At 33.8% G+C, this 23,359-nt stretch overlaps 2 protein-coding genes across 2 annotated transcripts; both read right to left on the bottom strand.

The window, feature by feature from the left end:
- Window positions 1–871: 871 nt before the first annotated feature.
- Window positions 872–13,445, bottom strand: LOC118034476 (SCY1-like protein 2 A). Its single transcript, XM_035039777.2, is given in 16 exon segments — window positions 872–1,648; window positions 1,651–1,729; window positions 1,731–2,147; window positions 2,343–2,461; window positions 2,567–2,728; window positions 3,011–3,073; window positions 5,409–5,537; window positions 6,549–6,662; window positions 7,342–7,428; window positions 7,759–7,845; window positions 7,982–8,043; window positions 8,814–8,940; window positions 10,184–10,366; window positions 11,171–11,281; window positions 11,678–11,782; window positions 12,725–13,445. Coding segments are annotated over 16 exon segments (2,775 nt in total). The 5' UTR covers window positions 13,220–13,445; the 3' UTR covers window positions 872–1,213.
- Window positions 13,446–18,869: 5,424 nt separating this feature from the next.
- Window positions 18,870–22,867, bottom strand: LOC118034477 (pentatricopeptide repeat-containing protein At1g71420). Its single transcript, XM_035039778.2, has one exon. It carries the CDS (start codon window positions 22,764–22,766, stop codon window positions 20,514–20,516), a length of 2,253 nt encoding a protein of 750 aa, XP_034895669.1. The 5' UTR covers window positions 22,767–22,867; the 3' UTR covers window positions 18,870–20,513.
- Between the last annotated feature and the right edge of the window lie 492 nt (window positions 22,868–23,359).

Consider the following 23,359-nt stretch of genomic DNA (forward strand, 5'->3'; position numbering starts at 1 on the left):
ATCACCCAAGTGCTTAACTGCTTTTTAAATTTATTTTTAAATTTGCTTTTTTACATTAAGAAGCATTAAAATAATATATTTCGTGTTTTTAAATGATTTTAATCATAATTATTAAATATAACTTGAAAATTAACCCAGTCAAAAAACCAAATTTCAAGTCACATGGGTTGACCCAGTTTAATTTAAAATATATATATATATATATTTGAGGTTTTAATATTTTACAAGGAAAAGTTTTGAAATAATGTATATTTATGTAGGCTATAAAAAAATACGAGCCATGAAATTAATATAATTATCTCATATAAAATAATTGAAAACAATTCATGTAAATATAAATTATAAAAAAATATATAAAAATTTAAAATATAGTATAATTATCTCCCATCAAAATATTAAGAAATAAGTTATGTTAATGTAAATTATATATAATTGTTCCAAGTTTAAAAATTAAAAAACAAATGTAAATTTAAACTATAAAAAAATAAAAAGTTAAATATTCATAAAGCTAATTTTATATTTTTCAAGTTTATTAAACTAAAAAAAAAAAAAAAAAAAGACTCCCCGAGTAATTTTAAAGTTAACCTGAGAAGCTTTACCAGACCAATTGTATTTTAAGTAGTTTTTGTGGTTTAAGACCTGGACAAGCTAGGCTTCAATTTCCACAACTATTATTTAAATATGTAATATAAGAGAAAAAAAAATAAAAAAATATATTATTGTAATATACATATATATATATATATATAATATATATATATATTATATATATATATATTAATTAAAAATCACTTTTAAATAGAATTCATACCAATCTCTACATCGCGGCCAGAATGTGCAACAGTCTCCATCTTTTTTATTATTTCTACCAGTTGGAAACTGGGTGTGTTTGAAGAATACAATTTTCCTGCCAAAGCTATTCCCGATATCAAAATCTCAATTGAACAACGGCTTGATACAAAATTACAAAGTGAAGAAAAGAAATATTGCTTAACAGTTTTAATCACAACATACTACAAACTCACAGCCACAACCAGTAATCAATAACAAACCACACAATCTCCAATACCTACTGGCTGAATATCTAATCTTCAACATTTGACATAACACAGCCGTCTCTGCGCATTGGATGATTTTACTTAACGAGTGCACTTCCCAGATCTCTTCTTCCTCTTCTCATATGGTAAAGGCAATCCAACTCATTATAGCAAATCTAGAAGAGGGGTTGTTCAGATTGTGGCTTTGCATGGCTAGACCTCAAGGTTGATGTGCCACCCCTCCCTCTTCCTCTTCCTCTGCCCACGGCACTTGTTGGGGGTGGAGCAAGTTTTATTGCAGTCTGCTCATTCTTGCTGGAACCAAATATGGATCCAAGATCTGTCGGCTTTGTGTTGTTATAAGAACCCAGAATTGATGTATTCTGGTTCTGTTTCAAGAAACCAATAGAGCTTTGGGGATTAGGACCACTGTTCAAACTACCAGAATTCACAGCAGAAGTGCCTTGATTTGGTTTCAATGGATCCAATGAACTTTGGTTGTTGAAGGCCCAGCTAATATTTCCTTTGTTCTGGAAATTCATAATGTCGGGTGTGTTTGTGATCAAATTTGAACTGTAACTATTTGGCTGCAGTCCTGTTGTGCCATTGTTTAGAAAGCCCCAGAACCACTAGAAATGCCACTTGGTCTTGGAGGCCAATCAGCAAAAGGATCTATTTCATTAAAACTTGAAAGTGGATGTTGCTCCTGCATCCATTTGCTTGTTTCCAATATCTATCTGAGTTACAGTTGAAGATGCCCGTGGAGGCCATTCTATATCGATTGGAGGGCATGATACGGCTGTTTGCTTACTGGAAACTGCAGATGTCATGGGAGATTCTGATTGCAAAAATGTTAATTGAACTGGCTGATTAGCAGAAATAGATGGAGTAGGTGCTGAGTTGCTTGCTAAAGCCCGATGTGCAGTGGCAGATCCTTTTGAGACAGGACCCCAATCCTCATCCCATGAGGTGCTACCCTTTGCTGCTGGTGCAACAGTACCACTTGTTTTGCTTGAGGCTGGAGGCTGAATCCCATTGGGAAAAGATGATGACTTCACCTCTGGAATTCCAGAATCTGTTACTGTAACTCCTCTTTTTTCTTCTATCATCCTATGATAAAAACCCCAAGTTTCAAATATATATATATATATATAAAGGTAAATTCATTAGCATGTTCGTGCAGAAAACATTAATAGATAAATTACTTAGAAAAAGAGAATTAAGATGATGAAAGAACAGCGGTTTTATTCTTCGGATAGTAGAAAAGGGTTTAGTGGTCTGTGGGGGCAACAAAATGCTGAATACCTGAGGATATCCTTCACAAAGAGCATATACTTGGCAAACTGCTGAACATTCAATTGCTGAGCAGTGAGCAGAGGTGTGAGAAGTGGAAGAACATGCTCCGTAACAAATTCTACTCCATGCTGACAAGAATTAACCAGGAAAATGAGAAATAATTTCTATACATACCACATGGAGATGAATACTAATATAGCTGCAAAAGATAGTCAACTACCAGATACCATTACCTGCTTGAGAATTGAGTTTGCAACACCAAGGGTACACATAAGGGTAGGAGGAGTACGATCAACTGCCGTACAACGTTGAATTGTTTGCAGGATATCTAAAATAGCATGTTTATCGAGTGTGCTAACAAGATCTCCAAAGCATAGCAGAGCATTGACTCTTACCTGCCAATATAAACATACAGTTAGTTTCAGATTATATACCCCCAAGGCCCACAGGATCACCTATTGAAACAGAGAACAGTTAAAAACCTACTTTAATTACTGAATAGACTTTCAAATACTAGAAGAATGTAGTGATATGACCTCACACTGAGGATAGTCTAAGACGTATATAATTAACCTATGCTCTAGTAAATTCTTGCTGGGAAACTCCACAAAAGATTAACTAAATTCAACTCTATTAATCTAATATGAATTAACTTGTAAACTCAAAAACATACATACCGCAGCAACAGTTGTTTTGAGAGCTAATCCATGAACACGAGGCAAAATTGCTTGTTTCACCAGCTGAAAATAATTTAAAATGAGTATATATTAAGACACTGTATGTAAGAACTTCAGCACCTCTCCAGTAAGGCATGCCAATAAAAAGTTACCAACCATTGTTTAGTAGCATTTTGCAAATGTTTCTGCCCCGTCATGCAGCAAGTTATTAACAAACACACGTGTACACACACACACACACACAATATATATATATATATATATATATATATATATATATAAGCGACTAGGGTAAATTTATGAGTTGTGGACTTGCTTCTATTTATATAACCTCCATGGTCCAAGCAACTGGAATATTTAGGTAACAAGGAACTTTGATTATTCACAATGCCATGCTACCACAACATTGAGATTAATTAAAGAATTCAATTCCCCATGGGGGGGGGGGGGGGAAGGATTAATGGTTAGGAACTATTTGGGAGTTGGCATAAACTGGTGTTTTAATAAATAAAAGAAATATCATATTAAATGAATGAAGTAAAATAAAGCCACAGCTTAAGCTCTTGGAGAAAATAAGCCATCCACAAGATTTCTTAAAAATTATCAATTCCATGTGTTGAACTTGCCATGAGGCTGGTTCTAGGCATGCGTGTGAGAGTAATAAAATATACACCTTTCTCTAATAGAGTAAGCAGGATGTTCAAAAAAAGTAAAGTAAAAGTGAACCACTCCCTCTTATTAGACTGCCTGCCAGTCTCTCCCATTTCCCTTAATTTGCACCGAGGAACTTCTTTATCAGATAAACCAACCAGATGTCAACGAAACTTATTATTAACATTCTGTGTTTAACCTAAAGAAAACCTTCCAGGGCATCCTGACCAAACTACCAATATCTAGAATTAATTAACAGACAACACAAACACCACAATTATTATAGCAGACAAGACAGATGTACACACTTAATAATAGAGATTCCATGTTTGGCATGCCACACACGCACACACAAGTCAGTGTCACAAGAGAGAGAGAGAGAGAGGTGATAAGAAGCATGGGGTTCTTCCATAATCTATTTGCACAAGGGTATTATGTAAGCTAAACAAAGATGCAAGTCATTAATATCAGCAGTGGATAAAATTCTATCTTTCAGTGTGGAGTTCCAAATATAACCATTAGTCAAACCTAGAGAAAGCACATAACAGATCCAACTTCATAATCATCGTCTTTGATAACATGAGCCATTCCAAACTATACCAACTTATCCAACTCAATTAACGTGTCATATCAGCTAAAGAGGCAAAAATCCACATTCAGCTTTGTTCTAGCATTCCATCCATATCAGTTTGGATTTTTTTTATTTGTTGAACTCTATAAAAACTATCAGTTGTTTTGTACTCATTTTTTCTCCATTTCAATCCTTAAATGATATTTCTTATAGGTGAACCACTGTTAGTTGGCCTCAAGCAACTTATAAATTTGTCCTACTAAACTGAGTGTTGACAACATATGATTTAAGTTGGTTATTGATGTTTGACCCAGAGAAAAATTGCAAACACTTGAAAATTGTTCTGTTGGACTACTTTTTACTTAAATCCTTGAATTACTCTTTGATTAAAGTTGAAATTTTGCTTTATTCAAAAGTCAAAACTATCTTTCAATTATTTATTTTGACTTGATGGTTTACGGAATTTAGAAAATACAGAGAAAGAGTGGCTTCTATAGCATTGTCACCAAATGTTCTATTCAATTTAAGTATTTTTCTTAAAAAGCAAATTTAAAGCAACTTTTCTTTGGTTATGACTGGAAAGAATCTATAACTGATGTCAAAACACTTTAAATTACTAAGAGAGAGAGAAGGAAGGAAAAATAGAGTTTCTCAATAACATTGTGGTGATCCTCAATCACAATTACCGGTAACAACAATGATAGCTATTGGAAACAAGAACACAACGATACAGAAGAACTCTTTGCAAATTGAATATGGGCTCAATGAATTGCAGAGTTTAATGGCCAAGAAAAATTTAGATGTAGATGAATTTATTATATTTCACATGCTCTCCTAATTGGACCCACCCTCCTCAACCTGCGTGTGTTTTGGGTTATAACAGTCTAATACATCAAGTCATTGGGTATCAGAAAACTTCTACCAATAAAACGAACAAAATTTCTGTTTTCCTAGGAAAAGATGGCATGCATTTATATTAAGCAAGAAAGGCATACTTGAAAGAGATCATGTGCGAAGTGAAAACAACTCCAAAGTAAAAGAATGGTTACAGGAAAAAGAATAAAAAATGAAAGATTCCATAAGAATGATTATCAAATGAAAATGGAAGTACATAAATGCCACATATTGTGTGTGTGTGGGTGGGCACATTCATAATTTCATACAGATGGCAGTCACCTGAACATCTAGTTGCTTGGCAAGAAAGGATGATTTTCTCAAAACTTCCTCTTGAATGCGCGGATCTGTATCATCATAAGCTCGAACGAGCAAGGGCAGAACATGGGATATTAAGTTATCCTGACTAGTCTACAATAATTGCATAACAAACAATATTAGTATCAAATATTTTATTGAAATAAGCAAGGTATTTTAACAATGATTCTCAATGTCACATGTTTAAAAAACCAAAAACAAAAAAGGCTATAAGGAATGGGGTAAGGCCATAAAGGGAGAAGGAAACTCAATACTCCGATTGAAGTTTCTATCAAGAAATTTTAGCACCATGCCTAACTAAAATTCAGATGCTTCTCAAAAGGATTTTGGTGTTTTTCATTTATAAAAAACATAAAAAAAAAAAAAGATAAAAGCGTCAACAAGTGAGTTGTTTTATAAAGGTTTCAATTAATGTTTCCAACCCCATGAATGAGAATTACATATACATTTCTCAACTAGCTAGTTGAGAGTATCAAATTTTTTAGGAACCAGATGCTCTAGGTACAGCTAACCCCTTTCAACTAAGAAAAAGTATGACACTGAAAATAGCGGCTAATGAGTAACAGAACTTAGAATAATAATTTGTTGAGACTTGTTCAACAAGAAGCTTTTCATCATTCAAATAAATCTGCTATTTTTTCCATTGAGAGATGCCCATGTGCTGCCCCACCTGCACTTTGGACTTGAACCTGAGACCATAACCCCACAATCACCTTGCATTTTGCAAGGAGATAGCCACAAGAACAGGAAGTTTTTGCTTAATGATTTTCTTACGAGATGAAAGAAACTAATTGGACAGGAAAAAAATATGAATAAAGCCTTCCAATAAAAATATCATATGACCAACTAATAAATCCTTCCAAAAAAAACCCCTAAAGTCATATGATCAGGTCTAATGAACTAAATACTATTCTTGGGCACTCCGCACAATTACTAGGTGAACATGAAGATGAACTTATAAACCTTTCAATTTGCCAATCTTTTCATTTTCCTGAACCCAATAAAATATAGATAAAATCAAAAAACTTAGCACTAGAAGCAACTTAACACCATATGCAACACATCCTTAAATCCACCATGCACAAGAACAGCACATATAGTTACCTTGTTGATAACAAGTTCAGCATGCTTCACAAGCAGCAGTAGTGTCTCGCCTGCAGCAGTACTGAGGACAGGAATGAGAGCTGGAAGTGTTGATAGCTCAAAGTCAATTTTATCCTACAATAGATATTAAGAAATCAAATTGCTTTTCCAGCTTGTAAGACATTAATGAATCTTAATAATAACTGGAAGATAAAATATATATATATATATATATATATATATATATATATATATATATTGTATGAAGAAAAATCCCTTGTTTTACTTCCATATCAGAGAGAATGGGTGACTGGAAATTAATAGTCTGAAAAGTTAATGAAACTTGCCATAGTAAAAATTTAAATTAGCATAACATTCTCAACAGAGAAACTAATATAAAAGTTATTTCAGACTCAGCCATTCAAGCAAATGCCATATCAACATGACAAAAAAATTCCAGTACAAGATTAAAACATAAACTCTACTTCAGATGTATTTGGACTTTGTAAAGCATAAAAAGCTAAAGAAGGTGAGGAGGGCAGGAGGAGAGAGAGCTATTAACTCTACCAAAATAACACCAATTAAAATATTTTTCCCAGAACCAACAGAAGTAACAATGGAACATCATTTACAATTAGAAATGTAGACATTCTATCTCTTTATGCTAGTAGGCAGTATGCCTCTATCAATGTGCACACAATATTTCCACCTAAGCCTGTAATTTGTCCATCAAATGTTTGTCTATACCATCACCAAACCATCTTGCCCCAAACCACTACCACCAGCTCCCTACTTTAGGGATTATGAGCAGTACCTGGGACTCTGCTATGGTGAGAACCATGGGGAGAATCATTGGTTGCATGACCATATTCCTAAGTTCAGCACATAAGGGTGGAAGAACCTGCATGAAAATCTTTTTTAGTGAACTTGACCTCTTGTTGTGACAAAAGAAATACCAGAATGAAATAAAAGCTCGAAGTAAAGCATAAATCCAGCATCCTAAAATTAGCATTGCTCAACCACGTGATTGAAAACATGGATGTTTATACGCATGCAGGTAAAAACAAAGCACTGTTCGTATAAAAATCTGTAAGTGGTTAAAATTTTCAATGGGCTTCCTTGAGTACAAAAGTAATGTTTATACTGAACATATAACCTCAAAAATATAGCTATATAACCCAACTAGAAAATTGAACAAGAGACAATATGAGTAGATAACAAAAGCTATAACCTTATATCGCAGCACACGGGTGTCGAAGTCTTTCCACATATCTGATAATGCTTTTAAGAACTCAGACTTCTGCATGTTATCTCTTTCCTGTAAGAAATAGGATCAGTCAGAAAAGTATATAATTTCCACACATGTTCTCAATGAAATTTAATTATTCTCAAGCGCATCCCAAGTAAATTTATCCCAGAACAAGTGCTAATCAAGATAAAATTCTAATGCATACAAGCATGTGGTCTAGGAAGCGAAGAGCGCGCAGCCTAGTGTCATTCCGGAAAAAAGGAGAACCTGCAACAAGAGAACATAGATCTTAAGAACAATAAGATAAACAAGAAAAAATTAAGAAAGGTACACTCTTTCTTTACAAACAACTTCTAATAACTAAAACAAGCTGCAATGTTATAATGTTGCAGGGGTTGAGACAGCCACTCAAAAATGGTTAACATTCCATCAAGTCCATTGGATAAAAAAATTATACTCAACACTATATATTGTTAATTCTAATGCAGAGAATTCCCCATGTTCTGTTAAAACTTGAAAGATTTACAAGAAAGTGGAAAGTGGAATGATATAGAATGACAAAACAAGAAATGGCAACAGAAAATTGGTATGGATGATTGACAAGTGCCTTGGACTTTTAAAAAAGGCAAGCGCATACCAGAATTATATAAATAGTAATTGCCATATCATTCAATTTAACTATGGGGACAAAAACAATCCATCGATGAGCATCTAAGTGGAGTTGTCTTTATATGAAATATCTTTACTTCAAAGATTTTCTGAATCGAACATATAGGTTTGAGAGGATTTAAATCCTTAATACTTTTGTTATGGGTTCTCATGAAAATTTACTTACAGAAAGGAACAGCAGACTACATTAAACTACACTCCACATCTCTCCAACTTTCTGTTTCTTTCGTACACATCAATTTGTTCTAGTATGTTATTACATTCCCCACCAAAGCTTGGACATTAATGTGTGAAAAGAGAAACTCTATATATAGACAGATAGATATGCATATAAACAAATGACAGAATCCTAAAGGCTCATGTTTTACCTGTAAAATCCATAGCTGTTGGCCTGAAAGATTCATTTGCAGAGAGCATCTTCTGCAGGTCAGGAACTAATTCTGGTGGAATAGAGGAGAAAGCTGCACTGGATAAGTAATTCAAGGTATTCATGTACTGCAGAAAGGAAAAACAAAAATAATTAAAATTCATTATCTTTGCTTGTAACAGAGTTGATAAAATATAATCTGAAACTGAAATGGGGTCCAATAGCACAAAAATAATGTGGATGATGGCGTTAAAAACAGTTTATGACTGTCCGATGCTCCAGTCCTAGAGACTAATTGAAATCTTACTGTTCTCAAACCTGTGTTCTGTGTCACCTTTGTTACAACAATATGGAATAGAACAAATTAAGAACAAATCCAAAAGGACTGGAGAGATTGGAGAGCATTGATATTCTAGTTTTCTTCTCTGTTTTGGTTTCAGGTTCTCATGTTTAGCAGGAAAAAATCTTATCTCCCAGTTAGCTATGCCTCCATTTTCTCTTAATAGAAACCCACGAAGTGCCTGACCATGAAGTGCTTTGCATCCTAATTGTTTTCCCAAATCATATCCCACCTGAGAAAACAAACATATGCTTCCCAAGACATTCTAAAATTAAAAAAAAAAAATTGTGATGGACATTCTCCATAGAACATCCCTTATAAGAGTTAATTTTACAGGAAGAGAAAAGTAAAAGAACCCACACCCTGCCAGGAAAAGAAAAACAAATTGATAAATGCGAAGGTAGAAGTGTTATTGTTAAAGGTGAGAGTCATTAACAAGGACTTGGGTAACATGACACCTGATAAGCCTATTTCCTCACTAGGACAAGCTTTGCTTTCATTAGGTCCCATATCAATTGTTTCCATGCTTTCCAACCTTGGAAAAGAAATTCAGAACATTTTTCAGCTGCATGTTCAAATTTCACTTCAATGACTTCAACTCAAAAAGGGACAACTTCAGGACAAAAAGAAACCGCATAAGGGGACTAATGCAGGCTTTTTTATACTGATGTAGCTTAGTTTACAGGATGATAGAAGGATGTATGTGTGTTTCTAATGCCTTAGATATCACAAGGCGAAGCAACCAAGGGGTTGCAGTATCAATGGTTCAACTGGCTAGTTCTGTAGGAATTGCATATCAATGACCAATTTGTTACAGGCACTGTTACATTCTTTTAAGGAATAATAAAATTCAATGCACTTGCTAAGGTCAGATAGAGTCCATTGATCAAACAATAAGTTGGAGGGGAACTCTCCTTTAGATTTGATAAGCATATAACTTAAAACTTTTTTCTTTGTTTCTAGAAAAAATAGAAGCACATTTAGATACATTCAATGTCAATAACTCAGAGAAAGCAAAAAATTTAAATTACCATCTTCACATTGTTGTGGCAGTCAAACAAAGGTTTGTGAGCAATCAGTTGGTAGGCAAGGCATCCAAAACTAAAAATATCAGAAGAGCATCCAGCTGAGGGTGCTTTGCTCCTAACTAGTTCAGGTGCGGTGTAATTCAGTGATGGCTGAAGGGGCAGCATAGAGTCCTCATCATCATATTCCTGGAAATCCAGGTAAAACAGGAAATAACAGATAAATCTTTGCTTGAAGTATGTTTTCTGATACTACACAAGGAAACTGAATAAAGAACTTCACAAAAGGGGCATATGGTAAACAGGTTCTTTGCCTTTGATGATGAACAGTGGTTGGCCCCTGGTGAGGATAGAGGATTTCTGCTCATGTATTTCGTGGGTATTGGGGAAGAAGGATCTCGATATGATATGAAAATGGGCTATTTTTGAAGTGATCTGGGACACTTGGATGGAGGGGCAAAAAGCAAGAACTTTAACAATTCATCCCTCTCAAAGCAGTTGCTGTGGAACTTGTCTTTCTTTTTTACACTGCTTCAAGGGAGTTTAGAGAAGTGGCTTTACCTTTTAAGTTGCCACCAGTAACAATTATTTAAGAGCCAATATGGTGGGATATGAAAGAGGAAAGAGGTGCGATTTGTAGGTTGGTCATAGTAAATCAATAAGTAGACCATGTGAAGTACATAGGATGGAGGTAGGGCCAGCTGTATAGATAAAATGTTCATAAAATAACCATGGTTGGAAAAGGATGGTGTCTGAATGAGTGATAATAGAGGAAATGACACAACAAGGTATAAGCCTATTTGAAAAACACCAAGTTGAGAATTGAGGATAGGTCAATCTAAGATGGCTGTGTCATGCAAAACACCTTTAAATAGGTGGCCAAAATGATTTAGAGGAAAACCTAAATTGTCTTTATTTGGGAAAGGGGAAGGGCAAGCAGGACCAAAATAAAAATAATTCTTGAAACATAACCTAACAAAAAATTCAACTCACAGCATAATGAAAGGCCTGGGAACTAGCCAAATCGCCTGAAGCCTGATCTGTTGTTATTGCAAAACCAAATCCACCAAGCTTCCACGCTCCACTTGAAGTAATTAGAATATTCTGCAAGTTATAAATCTATTGTTAGATACATTAACCCCTAATGACAAGGATTAGTGACAGGTTCTCCACAACAATTAAGATAGTCAAATTGTGTTTGTTATCTTGATTGTGAAATTGAAAACTTACAGTTGGGTGTTCATAAAAACAAGAGCTTTCAATTTCCAGACAACAATTTCCAAGTTGAGAAGATATTTCAAGAAATTCCCAAGTTTTTTTTTATCATACCAAGAGAAGTTTGATAGAAGTAAAGGGATTACACAAAACATATTATTGTACTGATGTCATGTTTACATGGCCCATCCCTTCAAAAAAAAACTTTATGTTTACATGGCCTATCACTTTAAAAAACCTTTATGTGACGGGGAGAGGGAGGGGGGCAGCAAAATGAGAAGTTACCTCAGGAGATATAGCCCTGTGAATGAGATGTGCATTGTTATGGAGGAAGTCCAAGGATTCTGCAATTTGTAGCAAGCCATGCTTCACCTCTAACAAGCCCATTTCCTACAAAACAAAAACTTTCGTAATGCAATGCTTACCACCTATATTGATGGGAACAGTAGAATGATGAGTTAGAGCCCAAAAGCATGCGCTGCTCATAGGATGATAACGAGATCTTTGAATGTATAAAGAGCCCAAAAGCAAGCACTGCTCATAAGATGATAACAAGATCTTTGGATATATAAATTCCATTGGTCTAAACAAGATAAAGATATAGGCTGATGTACTATAAGAGATTATTTTCCCACCGAAGTCTTTTCCTTTGGAGCCATACCAACTTGGAAGAGTCTAACAGTTTAAGTCATTGAAACCCTTGAAAGGGTAAGGAAGAAGAGATGATGCCCAGCAATTGTACCTAGAGAGACTTCCAAACTCTATAGAGTCTAATTTGATTTCCTTCATGATGAGGTTAGCATGTTATTGAAGGAGTTCCTAGATTTCCTGGTAACATCTCATAATGCATTTCCACCATGTCATAGCGGACAAGCTTTTAATGAGATTGACTGTCCTTTCTCCACTATCCACTTCTCTTAACACTTGCTTTTAATATTTTAGTGAATTCCATGACTAATTCATTTCAGCTTTAAAGTTCTAATCACAATAAAAAGCTATTGCACAAACCATTCAAAGTCATTAATATTATTTTCCAAGTAACCTACATCAATTGCATCCCAGCCTGTAGTAAGTCAAAAGGGAGTGGAGGCACTTAAAATGATATTCGAGAGGTATTCTTTAACTGTTTTGGTAGCAAAAATGCAGATTAACCTTACAAAATGCCTTCATGTGCAACCTTAAACTTCATCTTTTATCCGAATGGTATTGCTATCAATCCTATTAGGGATACCCACAACCTAAGCCTATTTCTAATCACTCCACTATGCACATTATTTTTAACAAAATGGAGTTCAAATTAACAAACATAAACAATTCATTATCAAAGCTCACCATTCCCTTGAGCTCCTTAGGCACTTTCCCCACATTCTCCAAATTCCCAATCGCATTCGCCACCGACGCGAAAAGCGGTTCCGTCACCATCGCCATCGCATTCTTATTCTCATCCAAAGCCTGCACAACATGAACCACTCCCGGATGCCTAATCCTAACCAACCTCGCAGCATCCGCTCGAATCACGTCCAAGAACGTATCCTCTGCCACCTTCGTTAAACCCGCACGCGCTCGTGCTTCCGACAACGCCTTCTTATCCAGAACCCACACGCAAACCGTCGGGTACTGGTGTGTGCGCGTTGACTCACGCGCTGCCTTGGCAGAATAGAGCTTCCAAGCGAGACCGGGTCCAGCTGAGCCGATCTGGTGAAGGAGATCGTAGTCTTGCAAGGGTTTGGGACCCGTTACTTCTTGGACGGTGGTTTGTACGGTTTTTTCGATGACCGCTGCCGTTTTGGCTAGCGCTTGTGTAAATGATTTCATGTTGAGAGACATTTTGTTTTCGTGAATTGACTAGTTTTTCTAATCAATCAATCAAATTTTATTACACACGCAATCTTTATCTGTGGATTTTTCAACATCCGGTTGTGTTTTTAGATTTGTCAGTGGAGGGAGAGGAGACGTGGTGGTGGTGGTGGTGGTGGTGGTGGTATCAAGTGGTGGTGAGATCAGGTGGTCGTTTAGGTCTAACAAGAAAAATGTTTTGAATGTTTTTTCTTTGTATTTTTGACCTCTCTATATATATTTTTTCCTTCGTTAATTAGCTGTTTTTCGTGCTTTTATTAATTTGAATAATTGAATTATTTCGAAATTAGTTGGATTCATTCTCATATCTGGCTTGTGTGTTTCTTAATTATTTAATTTTATTATTTTTTCCACTCTCAAAACTGTAAAACTTGGACCAAGGAATTGTTTGGATACACTGTTCAAGCCGCATTGTTTAAAAATTTAAATTTTTTATTTAAAATTAATTTTTTTTATTTTTTTATTTTTTTTGATATATTATTATGAAAAATAATTTTTAAAAAATAAAAAAATATTATTTTAATATATTTTAAAATAAAAAATACTTAAAATATTAGAGACACAATTTTTTTAGAATACATTAAAATAAAAAAAAATATATTTTTTAAAAAATTACTATCTTGTGAAATAAATTATTTGTGTAAAGAATTGAAATTTCTTTCAATTTTCTATATTTTTATATCTTCCCCTGTTTAAGTGATATCTAGTTATACTTGTTTTATGGAGAAGTTTTTGTGGGTGAGACTTGTGTTTTTACATAATCTGTTAATTATTAATAAAAATTATTAAAAATTATTGGCTAATGTTCCAAGTCAGACAAACTTTTAAAAATATATAAAAAAATATTAAAAGTGCAAAGAAAATTTTTGCTATATTCTTAAACTTGGTTTAATAGGTTAATCTTGAAATCTCTCAACCTAACTTTTGGTTTATCTCAAGTTCCAAACTAAATCGCGTAGGAGTCGATCCAAATTAAATTGATTAATTTCATGGATCAAAGTGCAATCTTATGACTAATAAAAACATGACTTAGTTTTTAACAAAACTATAAGATAATAACTTTTTTTCACAAAAGCTATTGACACAATGACAAACTAGATCGATTTTATTTTACAAGCAAATCGTGTCATTGACTCCATTGAGTTTAATTAAAAAATATTATAAAATATTTTTTAAATTATATGATAAAAATATATGGTCATGAGCACCAACCGAACAATAAAAACTTATTTGAAACAGTGATAACCCTAAAAAAAAATAAAAAGCATGCAGTTTATTTCTCAACCAATCCAATATTGAATGATAGAATTGAGAAAAAACTATTAAAAACAAGTAATTGACCAAAACCAAAAAGGCATATTCAATTAGTAGGTGAACTCATCAAATCTATGGACTGAGTAACCCAAGCTAGCACGCCAAACCTGTGAACCGGGTTATGGACTCCAGTGAGATTAAAATTTTTATTCCAAAACTATTTTTGATTTAACTACATGATAAATAATAATAATAATAATAATAATAATAATAATAATAATAATAACTTATCGCAAAATAAAATATCAACCTAATACTGAGATGCTATAAAAAATTAAGTAACAAATGAAGATCAAAATATTTAACATTGCAGCATAGATAATTTACCATGTTGTGTTTAATGAATATTTTTATCAAAATAAATTTGTAATAGAAAAACACTTAAAACTATAATAGAAATCAACACACACATAAAATTTATTGAATAAAAATATACAAAAAAATGCAAACATGCACATATGGAAAATATTATAAAAAATTAATATAAAAAGAAACAAATTTAATCTATATAAAATTCCAAAAAAAATTACATATGAATTTTTCATACCTCTTTAAAAATTAAACATACCCAATATCATTAAAAAAATCATCATAAAGGAATTAAAACATAAACCCAAGATTTATTTGAAGAAAAAAAAACAACTAATGCATTATTTAAAAAAATTCAAAATTTATTTTTAAAAAGAATCAAGTCAGGCCTAAAGCTTGTCCCTATATTTTTTAAAAAAGGTTTAATGAGGACAGAAATCAGAAAATAAATTGATGTGTCGCTTGTTCATCCCTGGAATCTAGCCACTGTTATGGTTGAAAAAACGAGGTCCTTTTTTTTTTAATCTAAAAACCTATTTTGCCTAAAACACTTAGAAAACACCCTAGAAACCTTATTAAATCAATCCATGGCCATGAAAAAACATAAAAACACCTTAAAACCTGAAATCCACCTGGAGAAAAAAGAAAAAAACCTTTCTAAGCTTAAATATGATTTTTTTAAGTGTTTTTAAGGTAAAAAAAACACACAATCTTAATTCTACTTATCATAAGGAATCATTTGACACAAAAACAACTGTTTTGGTGATCAGATTCCTCATAAACAAATACTTTCTCTCTTTAAACTAGAATCTAGTGACTTCTTCTCTCTCCTCCAACCAAAACAAAGGATTGAAAAATGAGTAAAATAAAGTTTGATATCAAAATTGAATTTTGTAAAAGTATGGGGACCAATAACCTAATGGATAAAAAAATAGGGGGCTCAAATGAATTTTTAATAAAAATATTTCAATCTGCCACCTATGTTACCTGCTTTTTTTCACTTTACTCCTATTTTTTTCAATTCAACTCTCCCTTACAAAGAAACATGCAATTAGACTCTAATCTGGTCTCAAATGGCTCAATTGTGCAATAACAAGTTTGGGGATCAAATTGAATTTTTTTTAAAATTGCATTATTGTAATCCATAGTAAATGTGAGAAGGTGAATATTATTTTTTTGAATAGTAAAAACACCACAAGTTTTTAGCTTTATGTATGTACTAGATCATTGACCCATGCCACGTTATGGGTCGAGTCAATTTTTTCTTAAACATAAAAAAAATATATTCTGATATCGCTAATGCTTTTTTAGTGGAAATTTTTTTAAATCATATGAAAGTTAACATGATGTGACTAGATATACTTTGTGAGTCAAAGAACAACTCGAACGACCCGTAAAAAATGAGTTAAGCAATATGAGTTAACTTGTTAAACACTATTATCAGGTTATAAGTGTAGGGGTTTTATGATCGGTGGTGTTCATGATCATTACTCTTTAAAGGTTGAGCACGCTGATATGATATTTAAAGTGATTTGGCAAATTACCTACATCCACGAGAGCAATCTATATTATTAGGGATAAAGAAAGGATACAATACACACATAACATGGAGGAGGATGATCACTTCCACTCAACTCAACTTCCATCCCTCATTCACATTGCTGCCCTTAGCAGCCACTCCGCTTTCTCTCTTCTCATGTATTTCCCTTTTCTTCTGATCTGCACTCATTTCTCTCTTAACAATGTTGCAATGGCAGACACTGCTTACTGCCCTTGGCAACTCACCATTTCCTATATTTCCTCATATTTTTTAGCTCTTCAATATGCTACTCTATTGGTGTCTATTTATAAGCAAGAATGGGAGACATGCTCCATCTCATTGTCAACATCGATGGTTCCCAACCTTATGACTTTTAGGCTACTCCAACAACCCTCTTTAACTATCACAAGCTAGCATATTTATTTCCCATCTTTGCAGCCTTTTTTGTTTGACAATGGCAGTCGTCCTCTTCTAGACGATAGATTGCAGATGTTGCACATGAGTGGTAATATCCTAACAATAAAGTCATGATAAATTGATAAAAATCAAATTGAAGTAAATCATGAAGACTAATTTTTAATCAAACACAATATTAAATGATGAAACTAAAAAAAACAATTAAAAAAAAAAACTAAGTTAACTAAATTAACCTATCAAACCTGTAACCTAAGTCATGAGACATGGACAACCTAATAAAAAACGAATTCAATATTGAAGGACTTGAGATTGAAATAATCTCTTATAAAGAAAATAAAAGGAAACAACATGATTTAACCGGAGTTAAAATACCAATATGATCTTGATCATGAGACCAAGATATCATCATAGAAAATAAATTAAAACAGATTAAGAAGCTCAATTGTCAACCGATCTAATATTAAATGATAAATTTGAAAAAAAAAAGTTCAATTACAAAAAACACACAAAACAATCTGAGTCAACCTAGGTTAATCCATTAAGAACTATTTTTAGATCATGAGATTAAAATAACCTAATGAAAAGAAAAGAAAATAAATCATGAAACCTAATTCTCAATTAACCCAATATTAAATGATGAAATTGAGAAAAAAAAGTTAAATAAGAAAAAAAAAACCTAGCCAACCGGGTTAACCCTTCAAACTCGTGATTTGTGTCATGAGAGTGAAATAACCCAATAAAAAAATAAATCTAATATTAAATGATAAAATTACAAAAAAAAAAACATTGATTGAAAATAAATCAAAGAAAAAAAAATAGACAATTTTGTTTTTTTGTAAAGCCACACCAAAACATTTGGGGGAAAGCACTATTCATTACTAAAGTACTTTCCCAATATTAGATAATTTCACAAGGTTTTATTGGTCATTGTCAAATTCAAATAGGGCAATTAAGTATTTTTACTTCTATAATAAAACAACTATTCTACCATATAATTTACAAAATTTTAAAGTTTGCCTACATAGTCATTTTAGTATTTTTTTTTTATATTTTTTTAAGTATAATAAAATGACTTAAATATCCTTAAAAGTATAATTTTCTTTAACTTACATCCAAGAGCATTTTTATATTTTCATTCGATTCTTTTTTTGTTATTATGTTGTTAGCAAAGGGGCAATTTTGTAATTGCAAAAATATAAATACTTTGAAAAGAGGTTAACACGTACGATGCACATGAGTTTTATAGCTATGTAGTTTGAGTAGCACATGCGGTGTCTCTTAATGGCCAAACAATGGCTTCAAGGGTAGCGAACTTGATTTTGATGTTGATGTTCTTTTTTTTCTATTCTTTTCTCTCTCCATCTTAATTTTCTTATATGGACCTACCGAGTTTTAAAGCAACCCTTCAATTTGTTTTCCCTTTAGATTTGGTTTAAGTTTTTTTAATTGCTATTTATTTTATTTGAAAAAATTGATAAAATTATTTTTTTAATTTCATTGTCCTTTAATTTTTTTATATCAAATTTGTTCCTTATTTTTTTTATTGATATTTGTTTTGGTTGAATTAATTTTTATAATTGGAATTTTGTTTTTGATATTTCATCCTTCTTCAATTTTCTTTCCAATCATATTTGATCCTCATTATTTTATTGTTATTTGTTTTATTAAATTGGTTGGGAATTTAGTTTTTTTATTTAGCCCGGGTCTAAGATTTTACAGATTGTCGGTTTAGAAAATCAACCCGGATTTAGGAAATTCACCCAGGTTTGCTTGTTGTTTTTAATCTCATGTTTTTTTTTTTTTAATTTCATCTTCAATTTTTATTTAATTAGAGTTTTAGCTCCGATGATTTTTTTCTATTTGCTTTCTATATGATTTTTCACTGATTTTAAAAATTACCTGGATTATCATGAGTCTTTTTATTTATTGTTCTTTTTTAATTAAATTAAATTAATTGATTAAATAAAAAAATTATTAGGTAGACATTATTTTATTGGCATGGATGATGATTTGGTTAAATAAAAAATTTTATTTAAAAAAACAAAGTTATTAAACATAATTATGTACATAACTCATTTTACAAAATTAAATATTTTATTCTATATTTATTTTTTAATTTTTTCAATTTAATATTTATTTATAATTAAAATTTGCAAGTAACATTAAGGATAAAAATGTTTCGATCAATTGATAAAAAGGTAACATGGTTAAGAAGCACAAACGTGGGGCATTCTCAAGTAATTCGCCAACTTGATTTCAAGCTGGTGATTGCATCGATCCAGTTAATTATTTCAAATTTAGATGAAACTTAATTGAATTAATTTTAAATATATTTTTAATTTTTTTATCTAAAAATAAAAATGTCATCATTTTGAACTCCGCAGATCCGCTCGTCTGATGACTATGCATTTTGCGAACTGAATATTCTGGACATAAAAATCTCATTGGTGCGTATCTTGTCAACAACTCAACATTATTAGCAGCCAGGTAAGTAGGTAGGTGACGCCTATGCATCAGTGATAGAAATGCGCACATTCTTGTGTCCACTTCCCTTCCGCGGCTAATATCTGATCTGTTATTTAAGAAAATAAATAACAAAAGTAGGTAGGTCCCGCTTCTCTGGTGCAGCATCTGCAGAAGAACCATGGCCAACTTCATTTAAACAAAACTATTAAATAGCTTCACGATCTCTATCTTTTGTTGCTTTGATCAAAACTTGGGACTGGTAGCTTGAGCTTTTTCCTCCATGAACAAGCCTTTACACTGTACTGTGAAGGCTGGTAGAAAATGATGTCTGCAAGAGAGAGTATCAGCAAGCTGGTGAAGTATATTTACTTGGAAAGAAGCCGAGTCAAAGACCAAGATGATGATGCTAACGACATGATGTCTTTGAGGATCTCTCTGTTTGGATAAGCAGTGCAGTAAGACATCCACAAACGTCATGAAATAACATTTTATCATTGTGAGCACCACATTATTGCTTGTCTTGGTTCTCAGCCCACTTGAGAAATGGAGCAAGATCACTAGAACCTTGATTTTCGTCAATGAGTAAGGATGATGTCTTGGAATTTCAGCTGCCAAGATTCTCAAACAATCTGAAACAATTGTTAAGAATCTCAAAACTGTGTTTTATTTTAATTAACAGGAATGCCATGTTGCCAATCATGAACAGTTAGATAAATCTTCATAGAAGCTCTATCTTTACACTTCATAGAACCTCACGCAACTCTTGGAACCTCTGTCCATACTCCGGTCCAACTATTCACAGCTACAAGACGTTGGTTAAAACTAGCAGACGAGCTAACAAAATTGTTTCTGTTGAGATGATTGTATTCTCAGCGCAGATACATGGCCAAGAACATTGGGGATTGCTCCAATCACTTGGATCAATTGTAGTCACTGCCATAAAATATCTCCATGACAAACAATGCATTCCATAATCAAACTGTGTTGGCTTCAGAAGAATCTGAATTGCTTTTCAGAGTAATAGCATTGTTATAATTCCACCCAATTCATGCAAAATTCAGCACTATGATATCCAATATTTCCCATTGTAAGATATCACAGGCCGACAGAAGTTGATGAGGGAATTTGGAGAATAACTCGCATTCATTCAGGAGGTGCTCGATGAACCATGAAGGAAGCAGGTGGAAACCGGTGATTTTGGTCGATGGTGCTCATTTGTTACCAATAGTCATTGCAAGAGCACGTCCTATTTTTGAAATGGTGGAAACGATTTGAGTCTCTCACCACAATCTCCTTTTGGAGAAGATCTGATGCTAACTTCATGAAGTTGTGACAGTCCACACAAATTCGGATGTTCTTCACGATTCTTATTACACCTCCACCACAACGCAAACTACCTTCACTCATCAGAGCAAACACCAGGGCCAGCTTCTCACTATGGAGGTACAACTGCTCTTGTTTATGCTCCTCCTCTATGTCTTGCAAGGCCAAGCTTGTCTCCGGCACATAGCCTACCCCCTTTAACTGCCCAATCAGTGAATAAAGTTTAGCATATATGGCCTCTCTTTGAGGATGACGCCTACCTCCAGAGGCAAACTCATGTACTCGATTCTCAATCTCTATCCAGCTTAAACCAGGTTCTTTTCTTACTCTAGAGCCATTCATTTCATCCCTAATTAACCCTGCTTCATTATAACTACCTCCAGAGCAGTAAATGTTTGAAATCTGTACATAGCCTAACGAATTTCCAGGTTCCAACTCTTTCAGTTTATCTGCTGCTAATTTTGCCAACTGAGTCTCGCCATATTTCCTACATGAGCTAAGCAGTGCACTCCAAACCACTGAATCAGGCTTCATTGGCATTCTACTTATAAGCTCCCCTGCCTCCAAAAGAAGCCCAGCTCGACCTAGAATATCCACCATGCAGGCATAGTGATCAAGTTGTGGAGAAACACCATGATTCATGGACATTGAGTCAAAGATGTTAATTCCTTCTTCCACTAATCCTGCATGGCTGCATGCTGAGAGGAGAGCAACCATCGTTGCAGAGTCAGGTCTGACATTCATCTCTGAGAAGAGATGCAATGCCTCCTTAGCTTGTCCATGTAGAGCATAAGCCTTGATCATCGAGTTCCAGGAAACAACATCACGAGATCTCATTTTATCAAAAACTTGTTTCGAAAAAGAGATGGAGCCACACCTAGCATAGGCATGGATCAAGGTATTTGCAAGCACTCTGTCATCCTCAAACCCAGCTTTAACTACTTGAGAATAAACTGCCAAAGCATGCCTTTCAGTCACAAAACCAGCACAAGCTTTTAACACAATTGAAAATGTACACCAATCGGGTGCTAAGCCCTCCCTGTACATCTGACGAAAGAGTACAAGTGCTTCTTCTGGTTCACGGTCAGCAAATGCTGTTATAATGCCAGTCCACAAAAAAAGATCCCGACTACTTGTCTCCATGAAGAGCCTGTAACAATCAGAAACCTTCCCTCCAAGATCCGAATAAGCTTTCACCAATGCAGTTGCCAATTCAATTTTCAACATAAACCCACGTTTGATACTAACACAGTGCAATTGAAAACAACCCTTCAGACCCACGTCAGCATTATCGCCATCATAACTCTCACTCAAGGAAGAAAGCACACTGACCAAAGTAGCACCATCAAACTCCACTCCACCACTATGCATTTGGCAAAAAATTCCAATAGCTAGACCCCCAAGTTTCCAATGTTGAAACGCGGCAATCATTGAATTCCAAGAAACAAGATTACGAAACTCCATTGACTCAAAAACGCGGCAGGCCTCGCTACCATCACCGACAAAATTATCCTCACAACTTCTGCTATATCTTGTAATAAGAGCATTCCCCACATAAACACTAGCAATCAACCCCATTTTCAACGCGAGGGCATGCACTTGCTTGCCACAAACGTAATCACAAGAAGTAATCACACTCGCAAAAGCAAACTCATTCGGATAACAATCCACCAACATATCAGAAAACAAGGAAAAGCACTCATAACTTCGCCCATGTTGGGCATACCCAGAAATGAGCGCGGTCCAAGACACCACATTTCTGCGACCCATTTCATCGAACACTTGGCGTGCACAGTCCAGGTCACCACATTTGGCATACATATTAATAAGATGGTTAGTAACAAAGAGGTCTTGTGGGTTTTTGGGGTTTTTGGAAATCATATGTTGGTGTAAATATTGACCTTGTTTAAGGTTCCCATGGCATGCACAGGCATGGAAGAGTGTGGCATAGGTTTGTTGAGACTGGTTTAGTTGTGGTGTGCTGTAGAAGAAGGAGAGTGCTTCTTTGATGTTGCCGCGGGTGGAGAGCACCCGCACCTTGTTGAAAAGATCGGTGGCTTCCGGGGTTGAGTTGGGGAGTTGGGGATGAATGCTGGAGCTGAAGCTTCGGAGGAAGAGGTACCACCCGTCGGTGGTGGGCCTTGGCATCACGGAGTCCGAGTGCTGTGGTTAACAGACGATAGTTGTGATGGATTTGGCATCGATAGTTTCAAGGTAGAAGTTAGAATCACACTGTACGGTCCAATCGGGCGCGATGGATACACATGAATTGAGTTTGAGTTAAAAACATTATAAATAGTTGTTCTGGTTTGGTATTAAGATAGCTGTTGTGATTATAGTTTGAAAAAAGTTGTTTTATAAAAAGTACTTTTAATTGAGGTTGGTTTAAAAAAAATAAGTGTTTGGTTAAAATTGTGGTTGAAATTGAGATTAAAAAAAAATAGTTTAATGTGTTTGGTTAAGAATGCTTTTGAAATTCAGGTTATAAAATAATTTAAAATAATATATATTAATATTGATGGTTTTTAAATTTAAATATTGTAGAATTAATTACTCCTATTACATCATGAAATAAAAAATACTTTATATAAAATATTTTTTATTCTTCTATTAAACTATTTATAATTCCATTACATATAAAATTCATCCGATAAGAACTACAGTTTTCATAATTTTTTGAGCGTAGATAAAATATTATCAGGTATAAAATTAATATTACAGTGCGAGTGAATTTAATTCAC

This window comes from Populus alba, chromosome 13 (assembly GCF_005239225.2).
Source record: "Populus alba chromosome 13, ASM523922v2, whole genome shotgun sequence".
NCBI lineage: Eukaryota > Viridiplantae > Streptophyta > Magnoliopsida > Malpighiales > Salicaceae > Populus > Populus alba.